We start from the raw sequence: 24111 nt of genomic DNA on the forward strand, positions 1-24111 counted from the left end.
ATTTTCTGTTCTAAATCTATCTAGTGTTAGGGCTCGAGCACAAAAACATTGACATTTTACTAATACATAACTGTACGATTGGCAATATGATCAGTGTTGAGAATGTGCTGAACTGTTCTATACTGATATTCCATTGCCTGAAGAGAAGGAAAATTATATGAGTTAAAAAAAACTAACATTTAAAAAAAAAACCAAAATATTTTCCAAGGTAAAAGAATTTAAATTTGATGACAGGTATAAAAAAGGTGTTGTGGATAACTTTGTGATGAAGTGTTTCCGGTGATAACTCTTGAAAACTAAAAGGCCTATTGTCAGATCTTTTGCTTTTGGATAGTAAAGGGTTGAAGGCAAATTGGAAAAACACAGAGCGTGGATTTAAAATCCCTTAAATCTTCTGATATTTACAAGTCAAAAATGCATTGCGATAGAACCCAGAACATAGAACAGTACATGCGAAACAGGCCCTTCGGAAAACAAAGAAAACAATCCAAGCTTGTCCAACCTTTCCTTATAGCGAAGACCCTTCAATCCTGGCAGTATTCTGGTAAACCTCTTCACTCTCTCAAAAGCCGCCACATCTTTCCTGCAATAGTTAATTTACCAAGAATACATTACTCAAATTTCACAACTCAAATGTCCAATAAAACTCTCCAAGCTTTAAACAGCCTCATTAAGGAATAATTCTGGTTAATGAGAAATACCAGAATTTTAAATTTTTTTTTTACTTCACACAAGATTTTATTTGATAAACTCTGAATTAAATCATTCTGCCCACTTCCAGTAATAATGATAGCTATAGTGGTTTTGGCAGGATTTCTAGTTCAGCAACTTTTATTATTAATGAGATGTCCCCTTTTATTCTCTGAGTGCCTGTCAGAAAACTCGGAAAATCTAAGTTGTGATGTGTTATAATGGACTGGATCATGACCTAAATGGATCTTGTATAGATGCAAGATCCTATTAGTATTCTTCTTGTTCAGCTTGCATTTAGATTTGGGTTGTTTTGCCATGAAAATTAATTACAGCAAGATTTGCAACATGTTGTGTTTCTTGTAAATCAGTCATGTGGTGCCATACACTGTGTACCATTTATCCCATCAATACTTTTGTTTACAGTATCAGGAACCGGTTTCAGTCGTCCTTATACCATCCATCATACAATCTAATGGATCATAAATGAGAAAAGATTTCTCATCATAGTCTACAAAGCAGTGGATTTCTGGTGGAGATTCCCTGAAATTTCAGACGTCACAGTCATACAGCGTGGAAACGGGCCCGGCGATCCAACTTGTCCCATCTACACTGAGTCCCATCTGCATGAGTCCCACCTGCCTGCATTTAGCCCATATCCCTCTAACCCTATCTTGTGCATGGACCTGTCTAAAGCCTTCTTCAACGTTGCGATAGTACCTGCCCACCTCCTACCCACTCCGGCAGGTCGTTCCATACACTCACCATCAATTGTGTAAAACATCACCCATCAGGTTCCTATTAAATCCTTTTCCACTCACCTTAAACCTATGTACTCTGGTTCTCGATTCCCCTACTCTGGGCTGTTAATTCATTGTTGTTAATTCATTGAATATAAAATAAGGTAATTGTCAGATCAGAAGTGAAATTGTTGATTAAGACTAATTAGTCTAATTTATAGACTAAGATAATCAAATGATCAGTGGCAGTGTGTTAAACAGCTCCTGAGCTGCTGAGTAGATGTTTTTTTTTTAAGGGAAGTGAGCTAGGCTGAATAGTGGATTTTATTTAATGATAGGGTATTTGGATCTGAGATGGAATGTTCCACATATCAAAAGGCATATTCTAATGGAGCATCTTTGTCTTGAAATGCTAACTTTGTTTCTTTGTCCACAGATGCTGCCTGACCTTCTGAGTGTTTGCAGCAGTTTCTGCTTTGACTATATTAAACTGGGGTCATGTTCAATGGTGCTTTATTGTCACATGTGTGAAGTGCAAATGCACAGTGAAATTATTTTCTTACAAACAGTCCAGTAAGTTTGTGGGCTGTTTGCCCTTCTTCCCTCAGGAAAGCGCTCCGGGTCCATCAAAGCGCACACCACAAGACTAATAAACAGTTTCTACCCGAAGGCCATCACCACACTGAACTCTGCACTGAAAGCACACCACCCATAGACAATATTTATACTGTACAATACCCACCTTTGTGTGTATTTCTTAATACTGATATATTAATTTATAATATTTATTTTTATAATACTATTGAAGCTTTTGAGGCTTTTGAGAGAGAACTTGGCACCTCGCGTCCTGGAGACTCCGCAACAGAGAAGTGGGAAACTCTGTGGGACACCATGCACCACACAGCCTTGGCTAGCTTTGGGAAGGAGATCTCAAAGACACATGACTGGATTGAGGCCAAGTCGACCGAGATGACTCCCGTCATCGAAGCGAAGCGCGCCGCCTTAGCCGTGTACAAGCGGTCAGCCAACGAGAAGAACCTGTAGATCCTCAGGGTTGCCAGGAGCAAGGCTCAGCAGACTGCCAGGCGTTGCGCCAATGAGTACTGGACACAGCTTAGTGAGGACATCCAGACAGCCGCCAAAACAGGGAACATCAGGGAAATATACAATGGCATTAAGAAGGCACGGGGACCAGTCCAGAGCAAGACAGCCCCCCTCAAATCGCCACTGGGGAAGTAGTCACAGACAAATGCCAGCAGATGGAGAGATGGGTGGAACACTACTCCGACCTCTACTCGAGAGAGAGAATACCGTGTTCCCCCTCAGCCCTTGACGCCATCGAGTACCTGCCGACCATGGATGAGGTAGATGGAGAGCCGGCGGTAGAAGAGCTCAGCAAGGCCATTGACAGCCTGGCCTCAGGCAAGGCCCCAGGCAGCGACGGGATTCCCCCTGACCTGATCAAGCACTGCAAGACAACCTTACTGCTTCCTCTGCATGAAGTCCTCTGCCAGTGCTGGCAAGGAGCTGTACCGCAGGACATGAGGGATGCCACGATCATAACCCTCTACAAGAACAAGGGCGAGAGAAGCGACTGCAACAACTATAGAGACATCTCCCTCCTCAACATCGTCGGCAAGGACTTTGCTCGGGTCGTCTTGATCCGCCTGCAGAGGCTGGCAGAATGTGTCTACCCAGAGTCACAATGCGGATTCCTAGCTGAAAGGTCAACAGTAGACATGGTCTTCTCTCTTCGCCAGCTCCAGGAGAAGTGCAGAGAACAGCGGATGCCCCTGTATATTGCTTTCATTGACTTCACCAAGGCGTTCGACTTCGTCAGCAGACATGGCCTATTCAAGGCTCTCCCAAAGATCAGCTGCCCACCAAAACTGCAGAGCATGATAGAATCTTTCCACATCAACACGAAGGGGACAGTGCAGTTCAATGGCAGTTTCTCGGAGCCCTTCGACATCCGCAGTGGTGTCAAACAAGGCTGCGTCCTCGCTCCCACACTCTTTGGGATTTTCTTCGCTCTGTTCCTGAAACATGCCATCGGCACCGCAACAGAGGGGATCTACCTGCGTAATAGATCAGGTGGCAAGCTCTTCAACCTCAGCCTCCTCCGAGCCAAGACAAAAGTACATGAAGCTCTCATCAGAGACATGTTGTTCGCCGATGACGCAGCAGTTGTGTCCCACACCCAGCAGGAACTACAGTCACTGATGGACCGCTCCTATTGGGCTTGCAAGGACTTCGGGCTGACCATCAGCCTGAAGAAGACTAATGTCCTGGGACAGGATACAGAGGCACTGCCTGTCATCACCATCGATGACTACGAACTCGATGCCGTCCACAAGTTCACGTACCTCGGCTCCACCATCACCGACAACCTCTCCTTGGACACAGAGATTGACAAGAGAATCGGGAAGGCAGCTACAACTCTCGCTCGCCTCACAACTCTAGTGTGGACCAATCCAAAGCCGACAGTGAAGACAAAAATAGCAGTCGACAACGCCTGTGCCAACAGTACACTGCTATACGGCAGCTAGACATGGACTACATATGCCAGACTGGAGAGAAGACTCAACACCTTCCACCTTAGAAGCATCCGCTGTATCCTGGATTTATCCTGGTAAGACAGTGTCCAACGCCGAGATTCTGTCTCGCGCTGGCCTTCCGAGTATGTACACTCTACTCAGGCAGCACAGGCTGCGGTGGCTGGGCCATGTCCACCGCATGGAGGATGGCCGTATTCCAAAAGACATCCTCTATGGAGAGCTGACATCTGGGAGGAGAACAATCGGCCGCTCTATGTTACAAGGATGTCTGCAAGAGAGATTTGAAGGCGCTCAACATCAATATGGAGTCTTGGGAGAGCCTTGCAGTTGACCATACGAGGTGGAGAGGTACCCTGAACCAATGTCTCAAAACGGGGGAAGAAAAACTGATGAACGCAGCAACTGACAAGCGGGCATGCAGAAAGGAGCGCAGCAACTTCAACAGACCAGTCCACACACATATGTGACCTTTGCGACAGAGATTGTCACTCCCGCATTGGTCTCTTCAACCACAAGCGACGCTGCTCTAGCTGAGGTGTGGAGCAAGCAGCCAACTAGGATGCATCACCCATGGTTAGCCATGACCAAGGGGGCCTAAGAATGATTCGGTGTAATATCTTATATTCTGACAATGACCTTCTGAGTGCAATATCTTATATTCTGATAAGGGTGCATACATAGGCATAATGTGTATGCGTGTGTGAATCTGTGTGTATGTGTCACTGTGTGTGCACGTGAACGTATGAACAATTTTTATTTTTCTCACTCTTTTACTGTTATTTTATTGTTATTTTTTATCTTGTACATTTGAGCTCCGCTCAGGCAGTGCGCCTGAATTTCGTTGTATGCATCACTGCAATGACAATAAAGCAATAAATAAAATCAATAAATAGTTTAGTTTTGCTTTAATATTTATTTAGTTTAGAGATACGACACAGAATATTTAACCTTAATAGTAAACATTACTGATTTGATATGTTTAATTATTTTTGTGATCTATTTTTCAATTCAAATTTTCAATTTGATTTCTAATAGTACTGAAATGATTATGAAATCAAGGATGCGTGTCAACATTGAAACGAAGATATACACTGCAAGGAACTGCAGGTGCTGAAATATTGTGCTAACCTATCTTCGGTTTGTGCTGGAATAACTCAGTGGGTCTGGCTGCACTTGTGATGAGAATGATAAGGTGAAACATCTTCACACTCACGTCCACAGGTGTTGTCCAACTCACTGAGTTACTCCAGCACTTTGGGTTTTGGAATGAAGAGAGTTTTGACAACCCTAGATGCAGGAAAAATGTTCCCAATGTTGTTGGAGTCCAGAACCAGGGGACACAGTCCAAGAATAAAGGGGAGGTCATTTAAAACTGAGGTGAGAAGAAACTTTTTCACCCAGAGAGTTGTGAATTTGTGGAATTCTCTGCCACAGTGGAAGCCAATTCACTGGATGAATTTAAAAGAGAGTTAGATAGAGCTCCAGGGGCTAGTGGAATTAAGGGATATGGGGAGAAGGCAGGCACAGGTTACTGATTGTAGATGATCACCCATGATCACAATGAATGGCGGTGCTGGCTCAAAGGGCCGAATGGCCTCCTCCTGCACCTATTTTCTATGTTTCTATGTTTTCGATAAAATTAGAAAATGCTGGAAATACTCTGCAGGTCAGGCAGCATCCGTGGAAAGATAATCAGCTTTCAAGATCAAGATCCTTCATCAGACTGGAAGGTGGAATTGAACTTTGTCAAATATTTCCAGTGGGTAGGGCTTGATCTGAGCTACAAGACTTGATTACCCACTTGAGCACACAATACCATGCAGGTCCAAAGACTAGCAAGGCCATCCATACGGCTTTGGTTCAAGAATGAAGACTGAAGATAGGTCTCGACCTGAAACGTCACCCATTCCTTCTCTCCAGAGATGCTGCCTGTCCCGCTGAGTTACTCCAGCATTTTGTGTCTATCTTCGGTTTAAACCGGCATCTGCAGTTCCTTCCTACACATGGTTTTGGTTCAAGTATGGTTCAGTCATTGGGGAATATGGTTGATGAGTGTGTGTTCATCAAGAGTGCAATCATATAAAACCTGTACAGGATTCTGACCAAGCTTCATTAATACTATGCACAGTCTCCCTCTTGTAAAGGGCTTGTAAATACTGGAGTTAAAAAAAAGATTAAGGATGGAGTAGAACTGGGGAATTACAATTACTCTGATAGATTGAAACACCCAGAGGTTATTTATCTTTACAGAAGGGAGGAATTAAGAGGTTATTATGAATAGCTGAACAGGGTCGGTGTACACTTGTGGGAGAATCCAAAACTGAGAGCTTTATTACAAGGTTATTATTTATTAATCCAACATGGGAATTCCTTTGCTCAGAATTTGGAACTCACCGCAACGGAAAATGGTTCGAGCAAATGGTTTAGATGTTTTGAAAAAGAATCCAGCCAACTACACCAGGAGAAAGAGAAGGCACAAAGGCTGAAATGTTAGGCAGAATGGGAATAGATTTGCATAGACTCTGAACACCGGCACAGATGAGCTGGGCCAGAGGCCGATTCAATAAATGATGCACAAATGAAGCAGCATTGATGGATCTACTGAGAGTTGGTTCCTTTGATCCTGCTGTTTCTCCCAGCACTCCCTGCAGAGATACGGGAATTGGTTTATAGAATCTTTCATTAAGAATGGTTCAACTACTTATTTCTCTCTTTGCCAAAGAACAAGGTGATAAATCTCCACTATTGAAAAGTCATTATACTCTCAGGTGATTCTTTGTTATTGTGATACAAACATAATAGTGAGCTAGTATTGCTCTCGGTGTCTCTAAACATGAAAGGACCTTTCCTGCATGGAGATTATGAGAGGGACTTTTGATCACAATTCCTCTCCCTTATCCAATAATTTTGGCCAGGCAATTGCAGTATTCTCCCCTCTCCAACTCATCTGAAACCAGATAAGATGTAGTTTGCAGAACAAAACCCGAGGCCTTTCCGATCTATACCAGTCAGCCATTAATGACAAATGCATGGGTGAATTGAATTGACTTGAAAGATAGAGTGAAACCGCTCACCGAGTCCATGCAGAATATCAGTCACCCGTTCACACTAGTTTTATGTTATCTCACTTTCATCTCCACTCCCTACACACTTGGGACGATTTACAGAGGCCAATTAACCTACAAATCTGCATGTCTTTTAGATGTGGGAGGAAATTGGGAGTACCTGGATGAAACCCACGTGGGAGAATGTGCAACTCCACACAGACAGCTCCCGTGGTCAGAATTGAAACTGGATCTTTGGTGCTGGGAGGCAGCAGTTCTACCTCTTGTTACCTCTTTCAATTCCCTAGGTTTTGTCTAATAACAGTGATCAAGTACCCAAATGCTCCGATTCGTAGACTATAGCTCTGCTTTCAGTATCATTATCCCAACCAAGCTCATCTCCAAACTCGTGGAACTTGGGAGTCAGCATTCCGCTCTGCAATTGGATCCTCGACTACAGTTTAGTTTATTGTCATGTGTAACGAGGTACAGTGAAAAGCTTTTGTTGCGTGCTATCCAATCAGCAGAAAGACAATACAAGATTACAATTGAGCCATTTAGAGTGTATAGATACATCATTAGGGAATAACATTTAGCGGAAGGTAAAAGCAGCACAGTCCGATCAAGGATAGTCCGAGGGACACCAAAGAGGTAGATAGTAATTCAGCAATGCTCTCTGGTTGTGGTTGGGTGATTCAGTTGCCTGATAGCAGCTGGGAAGAAATTGTCCCTGAATCTGGAGGTGTGTGTTCTCACACTTCTCCACATTTTGCCTGATGGTAGAAGGGAGAAGAGGGAGTGGCCAGGGTGCGACTCATCCTTGATTATGCTGCTGGCCTTGCTGAGGCAGCGTGAGGTATAAATGGAGTCAATAGAAGGAGGTTGGTTTGCGTGATGGTCTGGGCTGCATCAACAATTCGTTGCAATTTCTTGTGGTCTTGGATGGACCTGTTCCCAAACCAGGCTGCGATGCATCCTGATAAAAAGCTTTCTATGGTGCATCTGTAGGAGTTGGTGAAAGTTGTAGGGGGCATGCCAAACTTCTTAAGCCTTCTAAGGAAGTAGAGCTGTTGGTGTGCTTTCTTGGTTGTTGCTTGGTTGCCGACCTCTCCCTCAATGTCAGCAAGACATTGCGGAGATTGTGATTGACTTCAGGAAGCCAAGCGGGACACACATACCCCGGTATACATTGATGGTGCTGAAATAGAGATGGTCGAAACCTTCCTAGGAATAAATATATCACCAGCAATTTGTCCTGGACTGGCCACTTCGAAGCAATGGCCATGAAGGCACACCAACACCTCTACTTCCATTAGAAGGCTTAGGAAGTTCGACATGTCCCCAACAATCTTCACCAACTTCTACAGATGCGCCGTTGAAAGCATTTTATCAGGACGCATCACAGCCTCGTTTGGTAAAAGCCCCATCCAAGTCTGCAAGGAATTACAGAGAGTTGTGGATGATTGCCAATGTCGGACTTGCCAAAAACCAGTCTTCCTCTAGTGTAATAGCAACGGTGTGGAGATCAGCCACGTGAGACTTTTCACTGAACTTTATCTTCTGGGATGCTTTAATCACCATTGTTACAGAATCAGCAGTGTCCAAATTAAACTTGGAGACACAAGAGACTGCAGATGCTGGATTCCTGAGCAAAAAACAAACCCGCTATGTTTCTCCAGCAGTTTGTTTTTAACCAAATTATACTTGCTCAGTAGAAATGGAGAAGCTCAGCCCACCAAATGGATGCCGACATTTTAAGCTTATATGTTTAATTAGGTTTATCTCCAGGAACACACAGATACATGAATAGGACAGATTTGAAGGGATATGGGCCAGATGCAGGCAGGTGGGACTAGTATAGGTGTAACATGTTGGCTGGTGCTGGCAGGTTGGGCCGAAGGGCCTGTTTCCACGCTGTATCACTCTATGACTCTATAATTCTAAGAGCAATATGCTCAAAAACATAAAACAATCAAATCTATTTATTATTTCGTACTTGCTTGATTTTCTTTTAGCAATTATGATCAATGCAACCAGGAGACCGAGCACAAACAAGCCCAAGTCAATGCATAGCCCTGCCCACGTGGACACTAGAAATCAAAAGGAAAAAATCATTAGTAATAGTGTGAGGCTACAGAATGCAGCTATTTAAGATTAGTATAATTTCTTTACCATTTTCATCATTTTGTGATGCGAGATCAGGATTGAGGGATCCTGCAGGTTTGACCTGAATGTGGCATCGATTTCCTCTCCACTGACTTGTACACCTATGAAGTAGGTAGAGAGTGGGGGACGAGGGGGAGGAGAGAGTGGAAATTATTAAGAAGCTCACAATAGAAAAAAAACTACTTTTGGAAATAGCCTGGGAACAGAACACATCTTTTCTAACTATTTTAAGGGCCATGATTTGCTCTTATGTTACACCGTATGCCTTTACAACTCTCCAGCTTCAGAAAAGGGGCTGATTTAAAAGCATGCACAGTGGTCCACCACCTTCACCTTATGACTTTGTGCACATTTGTGAAATAAATCTAATTCTCAGACAACATTGAAATGAGAGAGTCTGTTATAATAAGAGTCTGTGAAAGGTTGAATAATAGGTCGGCAAAATGCTCCAAACATGAAAGGAAACAATGCAGTTCCTCTTCGACCAGTTTGCATTCCACATGCACTCAGCTTGTAAATTTAAAGGGCAAAAACAAGCTCTGACAATTATTGGTAAAAACCATGGAAGTTAAATTCAATTGCAACCAGCTTGAAAAGACATAGATTAATTGCATATCATAAAGTCCTGCAGACTTTTTGCTAATTATAATGATCAGTGTGTTGCTACAGTTTTGTCTCGTGTGGGAGAAGTAAGGGAGGTGAATGGTTTGTTGACATCATGGGTTCCTGATACCAGCAAAATCCAGCCTGCTTAAACTTCCCACAGTGGTAATGTCTGCAAACTTGCAGATGGAGTTAGAGGAGAATTTGGCTGCACAGGCGTGAGTGCATGGGGATTATCCTCTGCACACTTACTGATGAAGTTGGTGACAGCAGTGGTATACCCATTCAGGATGGCTGAAGTGTCCTTGAACATGAGCCAGTGCACCAACTCAAAGCACTTGCAAAGCCTAGTGGGTGTCGGTGTAGTGTAGGAAGGAACTGCAGATGCTGGTTTAAACTGAAGATTGACACAAAAAGCTGGAGTAACTCAGCGGGACAGGCAGCATCTCTGGAGAGAAGGAGTGGGTGACATTTCTGGTCGAGACCCTTCTTCAAACTGGGTGGTGGGGAAGATGCTGGAGTCAATTATTAAAGGTGCATTTGGATAGCAGTAAAAGGATAAGTCCAAGTCAGCATGGATTTATGAAAGGGAAATCATGCTTGACTAATCTTCTGGAACTTTGAGGATGTAACAAGTAAAATGAATGAAGGGGAGCCAGTGGATGTAGTGTATCTAGACTTTCAGAAAGCCTTTGATAAGGTCCCAGACGGGAGATTGGTGAGCAAAATTAGAGCACATGGTATTGGGGGTAGGGTGTTGACATGGATAGAGAATTGGTTGGCAGACAGGAAGCAAAGAGTAGGAGTAAACGGGTCCTTTTCAGAATGGCTGGCAGTGGCGAGTGGAGTGCCGCAAGGCTCGGTGTTGGGGCCGCAACTATTTACCATATATATTAATGATTTGGATGAAGGAATGAGAAGTAACACTAGCAAGTTTGCAGATGGCACAAAGCTGGGTGGCAGTGTGAACTGCAAAGAGGATGTTAGGAGGTTGCAGGGTGACCTGGACAGGTTGAGTGAGTGGGAAGATGCATGGCAGATGCAATATAATATAGATAAATGTGAGTATATCCACTTTGGCGGCAAAAACAAGGAGGCAGATTATTATCTCAATGGTGTCAGGGTAGGTAAGGGGGAGGTGCAGCGAGACCTGGGTGCCCTTGTACACCTGTCAATGAAAGTTGGCGTGCAGGTACAGCAGGCAGTGAAGAAAGCTCATGGCATGTTGGCCTTCATAACGAGAGGATTTCGGTATAGGGGTAAAGAGGTTCTTCTGCAGTGGTACAGGGCCCTGGTAAGACCACATGTGGAGTATTATGTACAGTTTTGGTCTCCTAATTTGAGGAAGGACATCCTTGGAATTGAGGCAGTGCAGCGTAGGTTCACGAGATTGATCCCTGGGAGGGTGGGACAGTCATACGAGGAAAGATTGAAAAGACTAGGCTTGTATTCACTGGAGTTTAGAAGGATGAGAGGGGATCTTACAGAGACATATAAATTTATAAAAGGACTGGACAAGCTAGACGCAGGAAAAATTATCCCAATGTAGGGGGAGTCCAGAACCAGGGGCCATAGTCCTAGAATAAAGCGGGGGCTATTTAAAACTGAGGTTAGAAGGAACTTTTTCACCCAGAGAGTTGTGAATTTGTGGAATTCTCTGGCACAGAGGGCAGTGGAAGCCAAATCACTGGATGAATTCAAGAGAGAGTTAGATAGAGCTCTAGGGGCTAATGGAATCAAGGGATATGGGGAGAAGGCAGGCACAGGTTACTGATTGTGGATAATCAGCCATGATCACAATGAATGGTGGTGCTGGCTCGAAGGGCCTAATGGCCTCCTCCTGCACCTATTTTCTATGTTTCTGTGTTTCTATGTCACCCATTCCTTCTCACCAGAGATGCTGCCTGTCCCGTTGAGTTATTCCAGCTTTTTGTGTCTATCTTGGGTGTTGGTATAGATTCAAGTATCACAATTGACAGCTCCACAGTGTATAAAGAGGATGTGAATAAGAATTAGATAGCCGCAATAACTAGAAGAAGGCTGTCTGAAGCAGGGCCCCAACCTGAAACGTCGCGATCCATGTCCTCCAGAGATGCTGCCTAACCCCTCTGAGATACTACAGCAATTTGTGTGTGTTTTTGTTCTAGAAGGTTAATGGATGTACATCATAAAATGCTTGAAACCTACCATAAACCCATATGTAGTTTCAAGATGCACGGATAACATCAAACTGGCATAGTGTGTGAAACATATAATACATGGCATTGAAATGATGAGCAACTTCATTCAGCATTGCAGATGCACAGAACATAGAACTGAACAGCACAGGTACAGGTCCTTCGGCTCACAATGTCTGTGTCAAACATGATGCCAAGACAAACATTTATCATCCTGCATATTATCAACATCCCTCCATTGCCTGTACATCCATGTGCCTATCTAAAATTCTCTTAAATGCTCCTGCCTCAACCACCACCCCTGACATCGCAATCCAGGCACCCAACATGCTTTATGTAAAAATCCTGCACGCAAATCTCCTTTAAACTTCGCCCTTTCACTTTAAAGCTATTCCCTCCAGTATTTAATATTTCCATCATGGGAAATAGGTTCTGACTTGCTAACTATCTTTGCCTCTTATAATTTAATGTACTTAAAAAACAGGTTTCCCCACAACCTCTGGTGTTCCAGAAAAAAACACCATAAGCAAGTTCCCATACATCTGTGCAAGCTCTCCCTGCAGCGAATACCCTCTAATCTCGGCAACATTTTGCTCATCCTCTGCTGCACCCTTTCTGAAGCCTCCACAATCTGCCTATAATGGGGTGAACAGAACTGCATGCAATATTGCAAATGCAGCTTAACCAAATCCAATAAAGCTGCATCATGACTTCCTTACTCTTATACTCAATGCCTCAACCAATGAAGGCAAATAAGATGCCAGATGCTTTCTTTACCACTCAATCTGCTTGTGTCGCCTCTTTTAGGGAGTTACGGACTTGGGCCCCAAGATCCCTCTGTACAGCGATGCAGTTAAGGGTAAAATCAGGATGCAGGTGTTAGAGTGCAACCTTACTGATGTCACAGCTTCACTGGAGCACAAGTGCTGGCTGCACTGGTGGTACACTGGGCCAGTTCGTTGCCAGGGAAGCTGAATCATTCTCTTTTCTGTGCACTGAATGTGTGAAGCAACTTTTATGAAGTTTTATGAAGGTTTTACCCTTTGAGATGCACCCAGCAGCTTAGTGAGCTTTCTTTCCTTCTTTACCAGAGTATTTCCGCCATTGTCTGTTTTTAGTTCATACTTTCAACATCTGCAAGTTTATTTTTGATTTTGATTTTTTTGGTTTCATGGTAGTCCAGCAATGACCAATGCCCATTGGGTACGGTTTCAACCACACTGCCCTCGTCAATCTTCCTGGTCACCTCATCAAAAAACTCAATCAAATTGGTGAAGTGTTTTCCCACATCCAAAGTCATGCTGACTATCCATAATCAGACCTTGCATTTCTTGTCAGATCTTGTCAGAATCTTCTTGTCAGAATTTTCCTTAGTACCTAATCAGATGTACAGCACTTTGGTCAACGTGGGTTGTTTTTAAATGTGCTATACAAATAAAATTGACTTGACTTGACTTGACTTGTTACCTAAGTTACATAATCTTCTTGTTACCTAATTTAAGTTACCCAGCACTGTCATAAAATCGGTCTACAGTTCCAGTCCAAGTCTGCAGCCTTTTTTAAACGGAGGCACAACATTAACAATCCTCTGATATTCCAACACCTCGCCCATGTCATTCAATGATATAAATATCTTTGTCAGTGCTGCTATCCCTTTAAGGATTCATAAGAGGTCACCCACTTAAGGCAGATATAAAATAATTTTTTTGGGGGGGTATTTGGAATTCTTTTCCTGAACGTTGAGTCAATTCATATTTTTAAGGCAGTAGTAGATAGGTTTTTGATAAATAAGAGGTGAAAGGAGTTGAGCTACACGCAGATTAGCCATGATCTTTTTGAATGGGGCGCATTAGGGGATTAATGGCCTGCCCGTTAAGGCAACAAGATGTTAGGATTAATAACCTGGTAAAATAATGAATTTTTCACCTGGAAAATAATAAATAAATCAACAAAGAAAATGCACTGAAGGAAATCAGAAGCTTTCTGTGTTACAAAACAATTTATTTTGATTTTAAAGGGTGGCTGTCAGCACTGAATGAATATTAATGCTAATCTCTAATCTCTCCAGATTTCTTGATAGAGGCATTATTGATATTACTGCAAAATGCAAGGGAAATCAGAGCTGGTGGGTTTTTAAAACTCCAAGGGGCAATATATCTACACTCCCTTGGTGAGAGGTTTGAAAATAAATTTGACAACAATAATTTAATATGTCATAAGATAAATGGTTTCTACTTTTAGCACCAAAGTGTTATTGCTCAAAGAGAAAAAAATATTGAGTCTTCGTCTTCCTATAATGGTGTTTCGACTTATCTGGCACTCATTTCATCTTCCCCTCTCAATCTTTGTCTTCCACATGTTTTTTTTCTTCTACTTTCCACTGTTTATCATTCTCTCATTTGAAAAGATTTTAAGCCTGCCTGGCTTTCACATGTGGAGTCATGTCCCAATGAATGAATAAATGGGAATTTTTCTTTGATACTAAATTATTTATAGAGTTCTTGTAACAGGGACATACTGCACAGAAACAGGACCTTCGGTTCACCAAGTCCAGACTGACCATTCCCCACCTACTGACAATAACCCTGCACTAAAACCATTTTAAAAAAAAATCCCTAACCTTTCCATTAGTTCCACCAAGATTCAACCACTCTCTTACACACTTGGGGCAATTTACAATGGCCAATTCATCCACCAACCTTCACGTCTTTGGGATGCGGGATCATTTTTACGACACCCAGGGGAAACCCACACAGCCACTGAGAGAATGTGTAAACTCAACACAGACAGCACCACAGATGCTGTTGGACATGTTAGAGGCAGGAAACATGTTCCCAATGTTGGGGGAGTCCAGAACCAGGAGCCACAGTTTAAGATTAAGGGTTAGGCCATTTAGAACGGAGATGAGGACAATAGACAATAGACAATAGACAATAGGTGCAGGAGGAGGCCATTAGGCACATTGAGCTAGCACCACCATTCAATGTGATCATGGCTGATCATTCTCAATCAGTACCCCGTTCCTGCCTTCTCCCCATACCCCCTGACTCCGCTATCCTTAAGAGCTCTATCTAGACTCCGCTATCCTTAAGAGCTCTATCTAGGAAAAACATTTTCAGTCAGAGAGTTGTAAATCTGTGGAATTCACTGCCTCAGAAGGCAGTGGAGGCCAATTCTCTGAATGCATTCAAGAGAGAGCTAGATAGAGCTCTTAAGGATAGTGGAGTCAGGGGGTATGGGGAGAAGGCAGGAACGGGGTACTGATTGAGAATGATCAGTCATGAGCACATTGAATGGTGGTGCTGGCTCGAAGGGCCGAATGGCCTACTCCTGCACCTATTGTCTATTGTCTATCAGGATTGAAGCCAAGTCACTGGAACTATGAGGCAGTATCTCTACCAGCTGTGTCACTATGCCACCCCACAGTGCTGGTTATGTTTAGAGTTTAGAAATACAACATGCACCAAGTCCATGCTGACCATCTATCACCCATTCACACTAGTTCTTTGTTGTTCTTTTTTTTCATCCACACCTTACAATCATCCAGTTTTTCATCCACACCTAATTTACTGTGGCAAATTTTCCTACAAACCTGCACATCTTTGGCATGTGAGAGGAAACCTTTGCAGTCACAGGGAGAACATGCAAATTCCACACAGACAGTACCCGTGGTGAGAATTGAACCTGGGTCATGATCTGCCATGATCACAGTGAATGGCAGTGCTGGCTCGAAGAACCGAATGACCTACTCCTGCACCTATTGTTTATTGTCTATTGTCTCTGATGCTGTGAGGCAGAAACTCTTTGAGCTTTGCCACTGTGCTGCCCCATTTGATTTTTAATTTGATTTCAAATTTAATTTCCTGCTTTTTCTTCATATGAAGGATTTGTTGAGAATAGTGGGAGAGGGATTGTTTCACAATGTTGCTTAGGGAACTAGAAAGCTGAGGACCAAACACCTCTAACCTCACCATTAACCCTTTTCCAAACTAACTCTCAAAATCCACCAATGAAACACGTGCAAATCCCCTTCCCTTCCTTCTGCTGTTCTATGGGGTTGTGTGTGTGTATGTGTGAGAGAGAGAGAGAGTTTGTGTGGGAGACTGTGTGAGAGAGTTTGTGTGAGTCTGTGCACATTTTTTGTGTGTGTGTGTCTGTGAGTTTTTGTGTGTGTGAGAGATGTGAAAGAGATGAGAGTGAGACTGAGAGTATGTGTGGAAGGGTGTGTGAGCGAGAATGCGTGGGAGCATATGTGCGAGGGAGTACGCGGAGAATGTGTGCTTGTGTGTGAGTATGTGGGGGCGGGAGTGTGTGTGAGAGAGTGTGCGTGTGTGAGATGGGTGAAAGAGATGGTGGGAAGCAGTTATTTTCTCCTTACCTGTATGCCATTTGAGAGCATATTAAGAAACTCAGGCAGCCATCGAACTCATGACTGCTGAGAGAATTGTGCACGTGGTTTTGGAATTGAATCTGGCTTCAGAGAACGCTTCAGGAATAACTTAAAAGTACAATTATAGAATGCACTCAATTGTAAAGCCACATAGGCCCCATTAAAGTAATGTGAGTCCTCTCAACAAATAACAAAACAGGAACATTTAAAAAAATGTTAAGAAATGTGGAAATAATTGAGCTGAGTTTTTGGCATAATTCAGTGATGCTTACTTTCAAAATTGTCAAAATGGTCTCTTTCACAAATGACATCTGGAACATTGTAGCAACACAAGAATACAAACCACAAACATTTGGATGTGTAATGAGAAGAACAGATGGTTTTGCAGCATTCTGCAATTTACTTTAGTCTGACAATCTGCATAAATGACACAGAGATGAAGGATGAATTTTTAAATTTCTCATTCGGCATTCACTAAACATCCTGCAATGACTACACAAACACTTACTTGCACAGTGCAATTCTGTTAACAATGACACATGTTCCGCCATTTCTGCAATAGGCATTGGGACATTCTGTAACAAGAATATAAACATGTCAATACCATTAATAAAATAATCTCCTAAGCAACAATTCACAATTTTTCGAATGAAAACTCCATGTTCACATTTGGTAAGATATCCCTCACAACCCCGAATAGCCAGATGATGTTCCAGGCTATTCCTTTTAAGGAGTTGGGGCTATCCCAGAGATACCCGAAGACTACTGAGGTAGTTCGTGTGTGCTTTCTTTCATTTTTCATTTTCTTGTGAGTTTTTTAGTGTTATTAATAACATTTAAACCACACAGGGACTCTATAATCTTTAGCAGAAACATTTAGCAAGTCAGGAAACATCTGTGGTAAGTGAAATGGAATCAATATTTCAGATGATGGGTCTCTGACCTGTAACATTAATTCTGTTTCTTTTCCCACAAATTGAAATGAACTACTGTGCACTCCCGGCTTCTTCTGATTTTTATTTCTGAATTCTGCAACTTTTTAGATTTTGATAATAATAATTTGTCTCTTGCCAGGGGTTAGTGCGCCAGAGTGAAAAACACTATTCTAAAGGGGATAATCAAATTAGATATTTTGAAAAAGAAACACATTCATAATTAACTGATTTCAAACATTCGCTTTCCCACCTGAACAACTGGATTCATCTGATTTGAAATCTCTGCAGTCAATGTCACCATCACATCGCCGTGTTACTGGGATGCACTCCCTACTGCTCCCACAGAGCAAAGAACCATTCAAGCAAAGCTTTGCAGCTGAAAGAAAGCAAATTAAGCTTGATTTTTATTGCGGCTGGAAGGATGGGAGAAGAAAGGAAGGAAGGAAGGAAGGATGGATGAGAGCATGGGAGGGGGGGGGGAGAAGAAGAGTGGAAGGGAGGGAGGGAAGGAGGGATGGAGGGAAGGGGAGGGAGGGAGGAAGGAAGGGAGAGAGGGAAGGAGGGAGGGAAAGAGGGAGGGAAGGAGGAAGGGAGGGGGGAGGAAGGGAGGGAGGGGGGAGGGAAGGTGGGAGGGAAGGAGGGAGGGAGGGAAGAAGGGAAGAAGGGAAGATGGGAGGGAGGGAGGGAGGGAGGGAGGGAGGGAGAGGCTGAGGGAGGGAGGAAGGAAAAGTCAAGAGTGTTTTATTGTCATATGTCCCAGATAGAACAACGAAATTCTTACTTGCAGCAGCACAACAGTATATGTAAGCATAGTACACTGTAAACAGTATAATAAATTGGGGGAAAGTTCAGTGTGTGTATACACACACGCGCATACATACAAAAACAATAATAGTGCAATAATAACAATAATTGTCTATGTAGTTCAGAGATTTGAGGTTGTAGTGTTTAATAGCCTAATGGCTGTAGGGAAGAAACTGTTCCTGAACCTGGACAGAAGGAAGGGAGGGAGGGAGGGAGGGAGGGAGGGAGGGAGGGAGGGAGGGAGGGAGGGAGGGAGGGAGGGAGGGAGGGAGGGAGGGAGGGAGGGAGGGAGGGAGGGAGGACAGTAGAAGGGAGGGAGGAAAAATGTAAAAATTAAATTTAGCCCTTTAAACCTGCTGAGTGGGATCATTTGCCTTGACATTTGCTGACCGTTCTCCCACTCTCCTTGCAGTTGTGGCCATGAGATTCCCCACATCAGTGGAACTGACTGAGATCACTCAGATGAACCTATGACTGACTCCACACCATCAGTCAATCACCACCACGCATGGCGTGACATGATACCAACCCTTGTACTCTGATGGTCCTACTTGCTCTATTTCACAGATGAATGTCATGGAAACTCTTTGATGAGTTTTCTTGTCTTATGTCCCTTTTGGGGCTGGTGGAACCAAGGATTTCCATGACAATTATCTGGGAGAAGTCAAAAATTTGAAAAAGGAAAATTAAATGCATAGATTATTCACAAAACTGGTCACCCTGCTACGAGAAAGATGTCATTAAGCTGGGAAGGATATTGAAAATCTTCACAAAGGTGTTACTGAGACCAGAGGGCTTGAGATACAAGGACAGGTTGGAAAGGCTCTGAGTTTTTCCCCCCTAGAGCGTAGGAGGCTGAGGGGTGACCTTATAGGGATTTATAAAATGTGAGCATGGATAAGGTGAATAGCCACAGTCTTTTTTCCTACAGTAGGGGATTCTAAAACTAAAGGGCATAGATTTAAGGTGGTAAGGGAAAGATTTAAAGGGGAAATGAGGGGCATTTTTTTAAAAACAGAGGGTGATCGGTATGTGGAAGGAGCTGCTGATGGAAGTAGTAGAGTGGGTATAATTATAACAAATTAACACCATGAATGGGAATGGTTGAGGGTGATATGGGTCAAACGCAGACATATGGGATTAGCTCACGTAGGCAACTTTGTGGCATGAGGACAAGGGGCCGAAGGACCTGCTTCCTTGCTGCACATCATTAGAACTCCAAAAATTCACCTTTCCCCCCCCACCCCAAAGCCCAGAGATCCTGGGAATAGACTGGCTCACACTCACATAGGCATCCCTCACCTTTCAGCTGCAATTTAGTTTAGTTTACAGCATGGAAACAGGCCCTTCGGCCTACCGAGTTCATGTCCACTAGCGAATCCCGTACGCTAGCAATATCCTACACACTAGGGACAATTTACAATCTTTACCAAAGCCAATTAACCCACAAACGGTGTCTTTGGAGTGTGGGAGGAAACCGGAGCACCCGGGGAAAACCCACGTGGTCACATGAAGAACGTACAAACTCTGTGCAGACAGCATCCGTAGTCAGGATCAAATCCGGGTCTCTGGCGCTGTCAGGCAGCAGCTCTACTGCTGTGCCACTATGCTGCCCCTCTAGGCTGAAACATATCGGTGGCACTTGTGTTGCTCAGGAGTGGGGCTGTTCACCAATACAAAAGCCGGAAGTTTCATCTGGTGGGTGGGTGGACTGACCTCACTGACAAAGGTTCAAGTCAGAAGGGGCAAGGTCAGTGATCAGCAAGCCACTCCTGCCGATCTGGCCATCTTCTGACTAGAAATCAATGTAAATAATGGCCATTGGACAGTTGGTTGGACAATTCCCACATTGTGTTATCACAGCAGAGGGCATGTGCGGGGGTTTATGACACTTTGTTGTGAACAGAAGAATGTGGAATAGATCCAAATATACAACTGAATCGCTGCACTGCTGTCAATAACACCTCCCCCCCCCCTACCCCCACCCCCAGTCGGATAGATAGAAAGTGTTTCTGCTCCACCAAACAGCTTCACATTTTACTTGTACAGGAAGGAACTGCAGATGTTCGTTTACGTCGAAGAAAGACACAAAATGCTGGAGTAACTCAACGGGTCAGGCTGCATCTTTACAGAAAAGAATAGGTGACGTTTCAAGTCGAGACCCTTCCTCAGTCTGAAGAAGGGTCTCGACCTGAAAAGTCACCTATTCTTTTTCTCAGGGGATGCTGCCTGACCCGTTGAGTTACTCCAGCATTTTGCGTCTATCACATTTTACTTGATTTAATTCGCATTTTACCAACGTCATTTGGCCACATCCATCATAAACACTCTTTGACCATTGAATGTTAGAGTTTGCTCAACATCACCAATTTTTCAGACGTATTCGAGGAAGGGATCATAAATAATTAGCATGCATGTAAACATGGAATGACTAATTATATGATTCATTTTGTTGTGGCATTGGACTAAAGGAGGTAATCATAATCATCAATGAGTGATGTCACATTAGTTCTCAAAATACCGTGAGCGATTTGGCAGCAATTTAAGATTCTGGTCTAGTTCTGAGCAGATGCAAAGAAAAGCAGAATGTCTTACAATAATACCAGGTTCTGATATCATTTCTGGGAGAGTGCAAGATGATAACACTTTGTCCTCACATATCATCCTACAGCAGCCAGACTCAATAAAAAGAAAAAATGCCTACGTAGAAGAATTTCAACACAGACTCTGCAGTTTATTTCAATATTATTGAGAATAATAAACCTGCTAATTGAGAGTAAGAAAGGTGGCCTTTTAAAAGTCAATTATGTAACTGTGCATTATTATTTCTACATTATTCAATATATCAGTTTTATTGGAGCATGCAGATCTGCACACTTGGAATTGGTGGAGAGGTTAATCCTTCAACTAATTTCTATCTAATCCTATTTCATTGGCACAAACATATACAAAGATGTATTGTCTGCCAAGCTGAGTTTCTCAAATCAAATTTTATTTAATGCTGCAGTAGTCGTAATTTTCAAACATTAGCTTTTCAATGGAGACATACAAGACTACAGATACTGGAATCCGGAGCAAAAATCAAACTGTTGGGGGAACTCATTGGATTAGGCAGCATCCGTGGAAGGGAATGGACATGCAACGTTTCAGGTTGGGACTCTTCTGCAGACTGAAGAAGCGTCCCAACCCAAAACGTAATCTGTCCATTTCCCTCCACGGATGCTGGCCGACCTGTGAAGTTCCTCTAGCAGTTTATTTGTTACCTAATAACTTTTCTTAGTCATTTTAAAAACGTGCAAAGGCAGCGAAAATGAGCTGGCAAATCACTCCTACTGACTATAACAGAGTAGAAATGAAGAATGCTGTGAAGCTGTGAATCCATCCGTGTCACATTGTTTTATTGGTTTGCTTCAGGCAACAAACTCTTATTGTACACTCTGGTTATATTTGATTTCACTTGCTTATTTTGGAGCTGAATTGCTTCACTGGATTTTAAAGAGTTAACATTGATTGCATTTTGAAACTTGCATCAAAATTCAGCTGGCTGGCAATCATACATGTTTTATTACACACTGGTGCATAATTAATTTTAATGTTGGTGCTTGGTGTTTCATGGAGTATGGTGAAGCAGCAAGTTTCATTTTCACAAAATGAAAATATATTTGATCTCACCCTTGTGTTATATTATCTAATGCACCTTTAGAAACAGATGCTGGATGAAAGAGTAAGTAATCACGATTGATTGGGCCAAGTTGTTGGTGTGCAATGGGAAATCCATGTGAAATGAAACCACACCCAGACAACATCCACTTCACAGTCTGAAGCCCAGGACATGAAATATCAGACCTTCATGGACCATCCCAACAGTGCCTGACCTTAATGTCGCTAAGCCGTCATTGGGCGGCACTGTGGCGTAGCAGTAGAGTTGCAGCTTTACAGCGCCGGGGTCCTTGGTTCGATCCTGATTACGGGTGCTGTCTGTATGGAGCTTGTACATTCTCCCCGTGACCTGCGTGGGTTTTCTACGGGATCTCCAGTTTCCTCCCACCCGCCAAAGACGTACAGGTTTGTAGGTTAATTGGCTTGGTATATTTGTAAATTGTCCCTAGTATGTGTAGGATAGTGTAAGTGTGTGGGGATCACTGGTTGAAGAGAAACTCCAACTTCAAAGAGTGAGCTTTGCCTTCAAGAACATGCCATGTCAATGTCTCAGCAGCTTACCTGATGGTGTTAGTGAATGCTTTGTGACCCTTTGGTTAACAGGAAGGCAGGAGAATTGCATTGAGAAGGAAAGATAGATCAGCTATGATTGAATGGCAGAGTAGACTTGATGGACTGAATGGCATAAGTCTCCTCTTAGAACTTATGAACCTTCAACCACCATAAGCTAGAGTTATCATTAAAGCCATCCAGTCCTCCCAGCTTCAGAAGATAAGAAAGACTTCTATTTGGAATCATATCTTGGCCCACATCCCAAATCGAGACAAATTGATTCTCCCATGCTTGGGTAAGAAGAGCACAATCTTGTAGCAAGGAATGATCAGCAAGGACGGAGGAGGGAAGATGAATTCCAATAGGGTCCTCCTTTTGATAAAATGTGTGGAGCATGAACATATCAATAACCAAGTAGTATAAGAAAATAACTGCAGATGCTGGTACAAATCGATTTATTCACAAAATGCTGGAGTAACTCAGCAGGTCAGGCAGTATCTCGGGAGAGAAGGAATGGGTGACGTTTCGGGTCAAGACCCTTCTTCAGACTGATGTCAGGGGGGCGGGACAAAGGAAGGATATAGGTGGAGACCTATATCAATATACCTATATCCTAGGTCTCCACCTATATCCTTCCTTTGTCTCGCCCCCCTGACATCAGTCTGAAGAAGGGTCTCGACCCGAAACGTCACCCATTCCTTCTCTCCCTAGATGCTGCCTGACCTGCTGAGTTACTCCAGCATTTTGTGAATATATCAATAACCAATGCCCTGTTGTGTCACAAGCACTAGACCACACACTCCTTGCTAAGCAACGGCAGCTGCTCAGTTATATCATTGTCCAAGTGAAGATGTTCCACTCTATTGCCTCCAGGAATCTGACCCCAAAACAACATTGTCGACAGATGCATTGCCCCAAGAAGGTCAATGGCGAAGATTTCAAGGATCCTAAAAAGTACAATTCTTCTCTGATCACACCTCACAATCTGTCGAGTCTTGGCCTACAGAAACCTGATTTCATAGGATTTTGTAGAAATAATGTTGCACCACTTCTTGATTCTCCTCCTTTCAGTCTTTAGCTGTAAGTGAAATTAATTGTCAAGGAGAAATTCAATTCCCCGACCCAGTAGCTAACTGGACCTCAGCACACAGGCTCCTGCCTCCCACCAACCATCAATCTCTCAATCCTCTTGTACGCTCCCATATACCTCAAAGAGCACTGCCTTTAATTTGTTTAATTTTGTTTTTGGAATGCTATCATGTGATCTCCACATTCTCCAATTTCCTGAAACACGTTTTGAAACTTTTTTCATTCAACCATATATTTCGATCTTTTCTGGCCACTTGATTGATCTCCTTAAGGACATTGTTAAAATCCTTCAGAACTTTAGATTTGTCCGCGTTTGGAGTATTGCGTGCAGTTCTGGTCACCCTATTGCAGGAAGGATGTGGAGGCTTTTGAAGGGGTGCGGAGGTGGTTTACCAGAATGATGCTTGGATTAGAGGGTATTAGCTGCTGGGAAAGTCTGGACAGGCTTGGATTGTTTTCTCTGGAATGCAGATGTTGTGGGGAGACCTGATTGAAGTGTATACAATTACGAGAGGCATAAAGAAGGTAGACAGTCAGGAACTATTTCTCAGGATGGAAATATCTACAAGAAGGCATAGCTTTAAGATGAGGGGAGTAAAGTCGAAAGGAGATGCGTGGCGTATGAATTTTTACACAGAGGGTTGTGAGTGGCTGGAAACACTGCTGCAGGTGATGGTGGAGGAAGATATGAAAATGGCATTTA

The 24111-nt window shown here is 43.1% G+C and overlaps 1 protein-coding gene across 1 annotated transcript in view; it reads right to left on the reverse strand.

Moving 5' to 3' along the window:
- malrd1 (MAM and LDL receptor class A domain containing 1) overlaps positions 1–24111 on the reverse strand; it is a 261497-nt gene that overhangs the window by 6923 nt on the left and 230463 nt on the right. Inside the window, exons 29-33 of the mRNA XM_078427721.1 lie at positions 17554–17679; positions 16877–16943; positions 9205–9299; positions 9029–9122; positions 503–583 (exon numbers count right to left, since the gene is read on the reverse strand). Coding sequence (XP_078283847.1) covers positions 503–583; positions 9029–9122; positions 9205–9299; positions 16877–16943; positions 17554–17679 — 463 coding nt within the window. The remainder of the gene's footprint in view (positions 1–502; positions 584–9028; positions 9123–9204; positions 9300–16876; positions 16944–17553; positions 17680–24111) is intronic.

This window comes from Rhinoraja longicauda, chromosome 2 (genome assembly GCF_053455715.1).
Source record: "Rhinoraja longicauda isolate Sanriku21f chromosome 2, sRhiLon1.1, whole genome shotgun sequence".
NCBI classification, from domain to species: domain Eukaryota; kingdom Metazoa; phylum Chordata; class Chondrichthyes; order Rajiformes; family Arhynchobatidae; genus Rhinoraja; species Rhinoraja longicauda.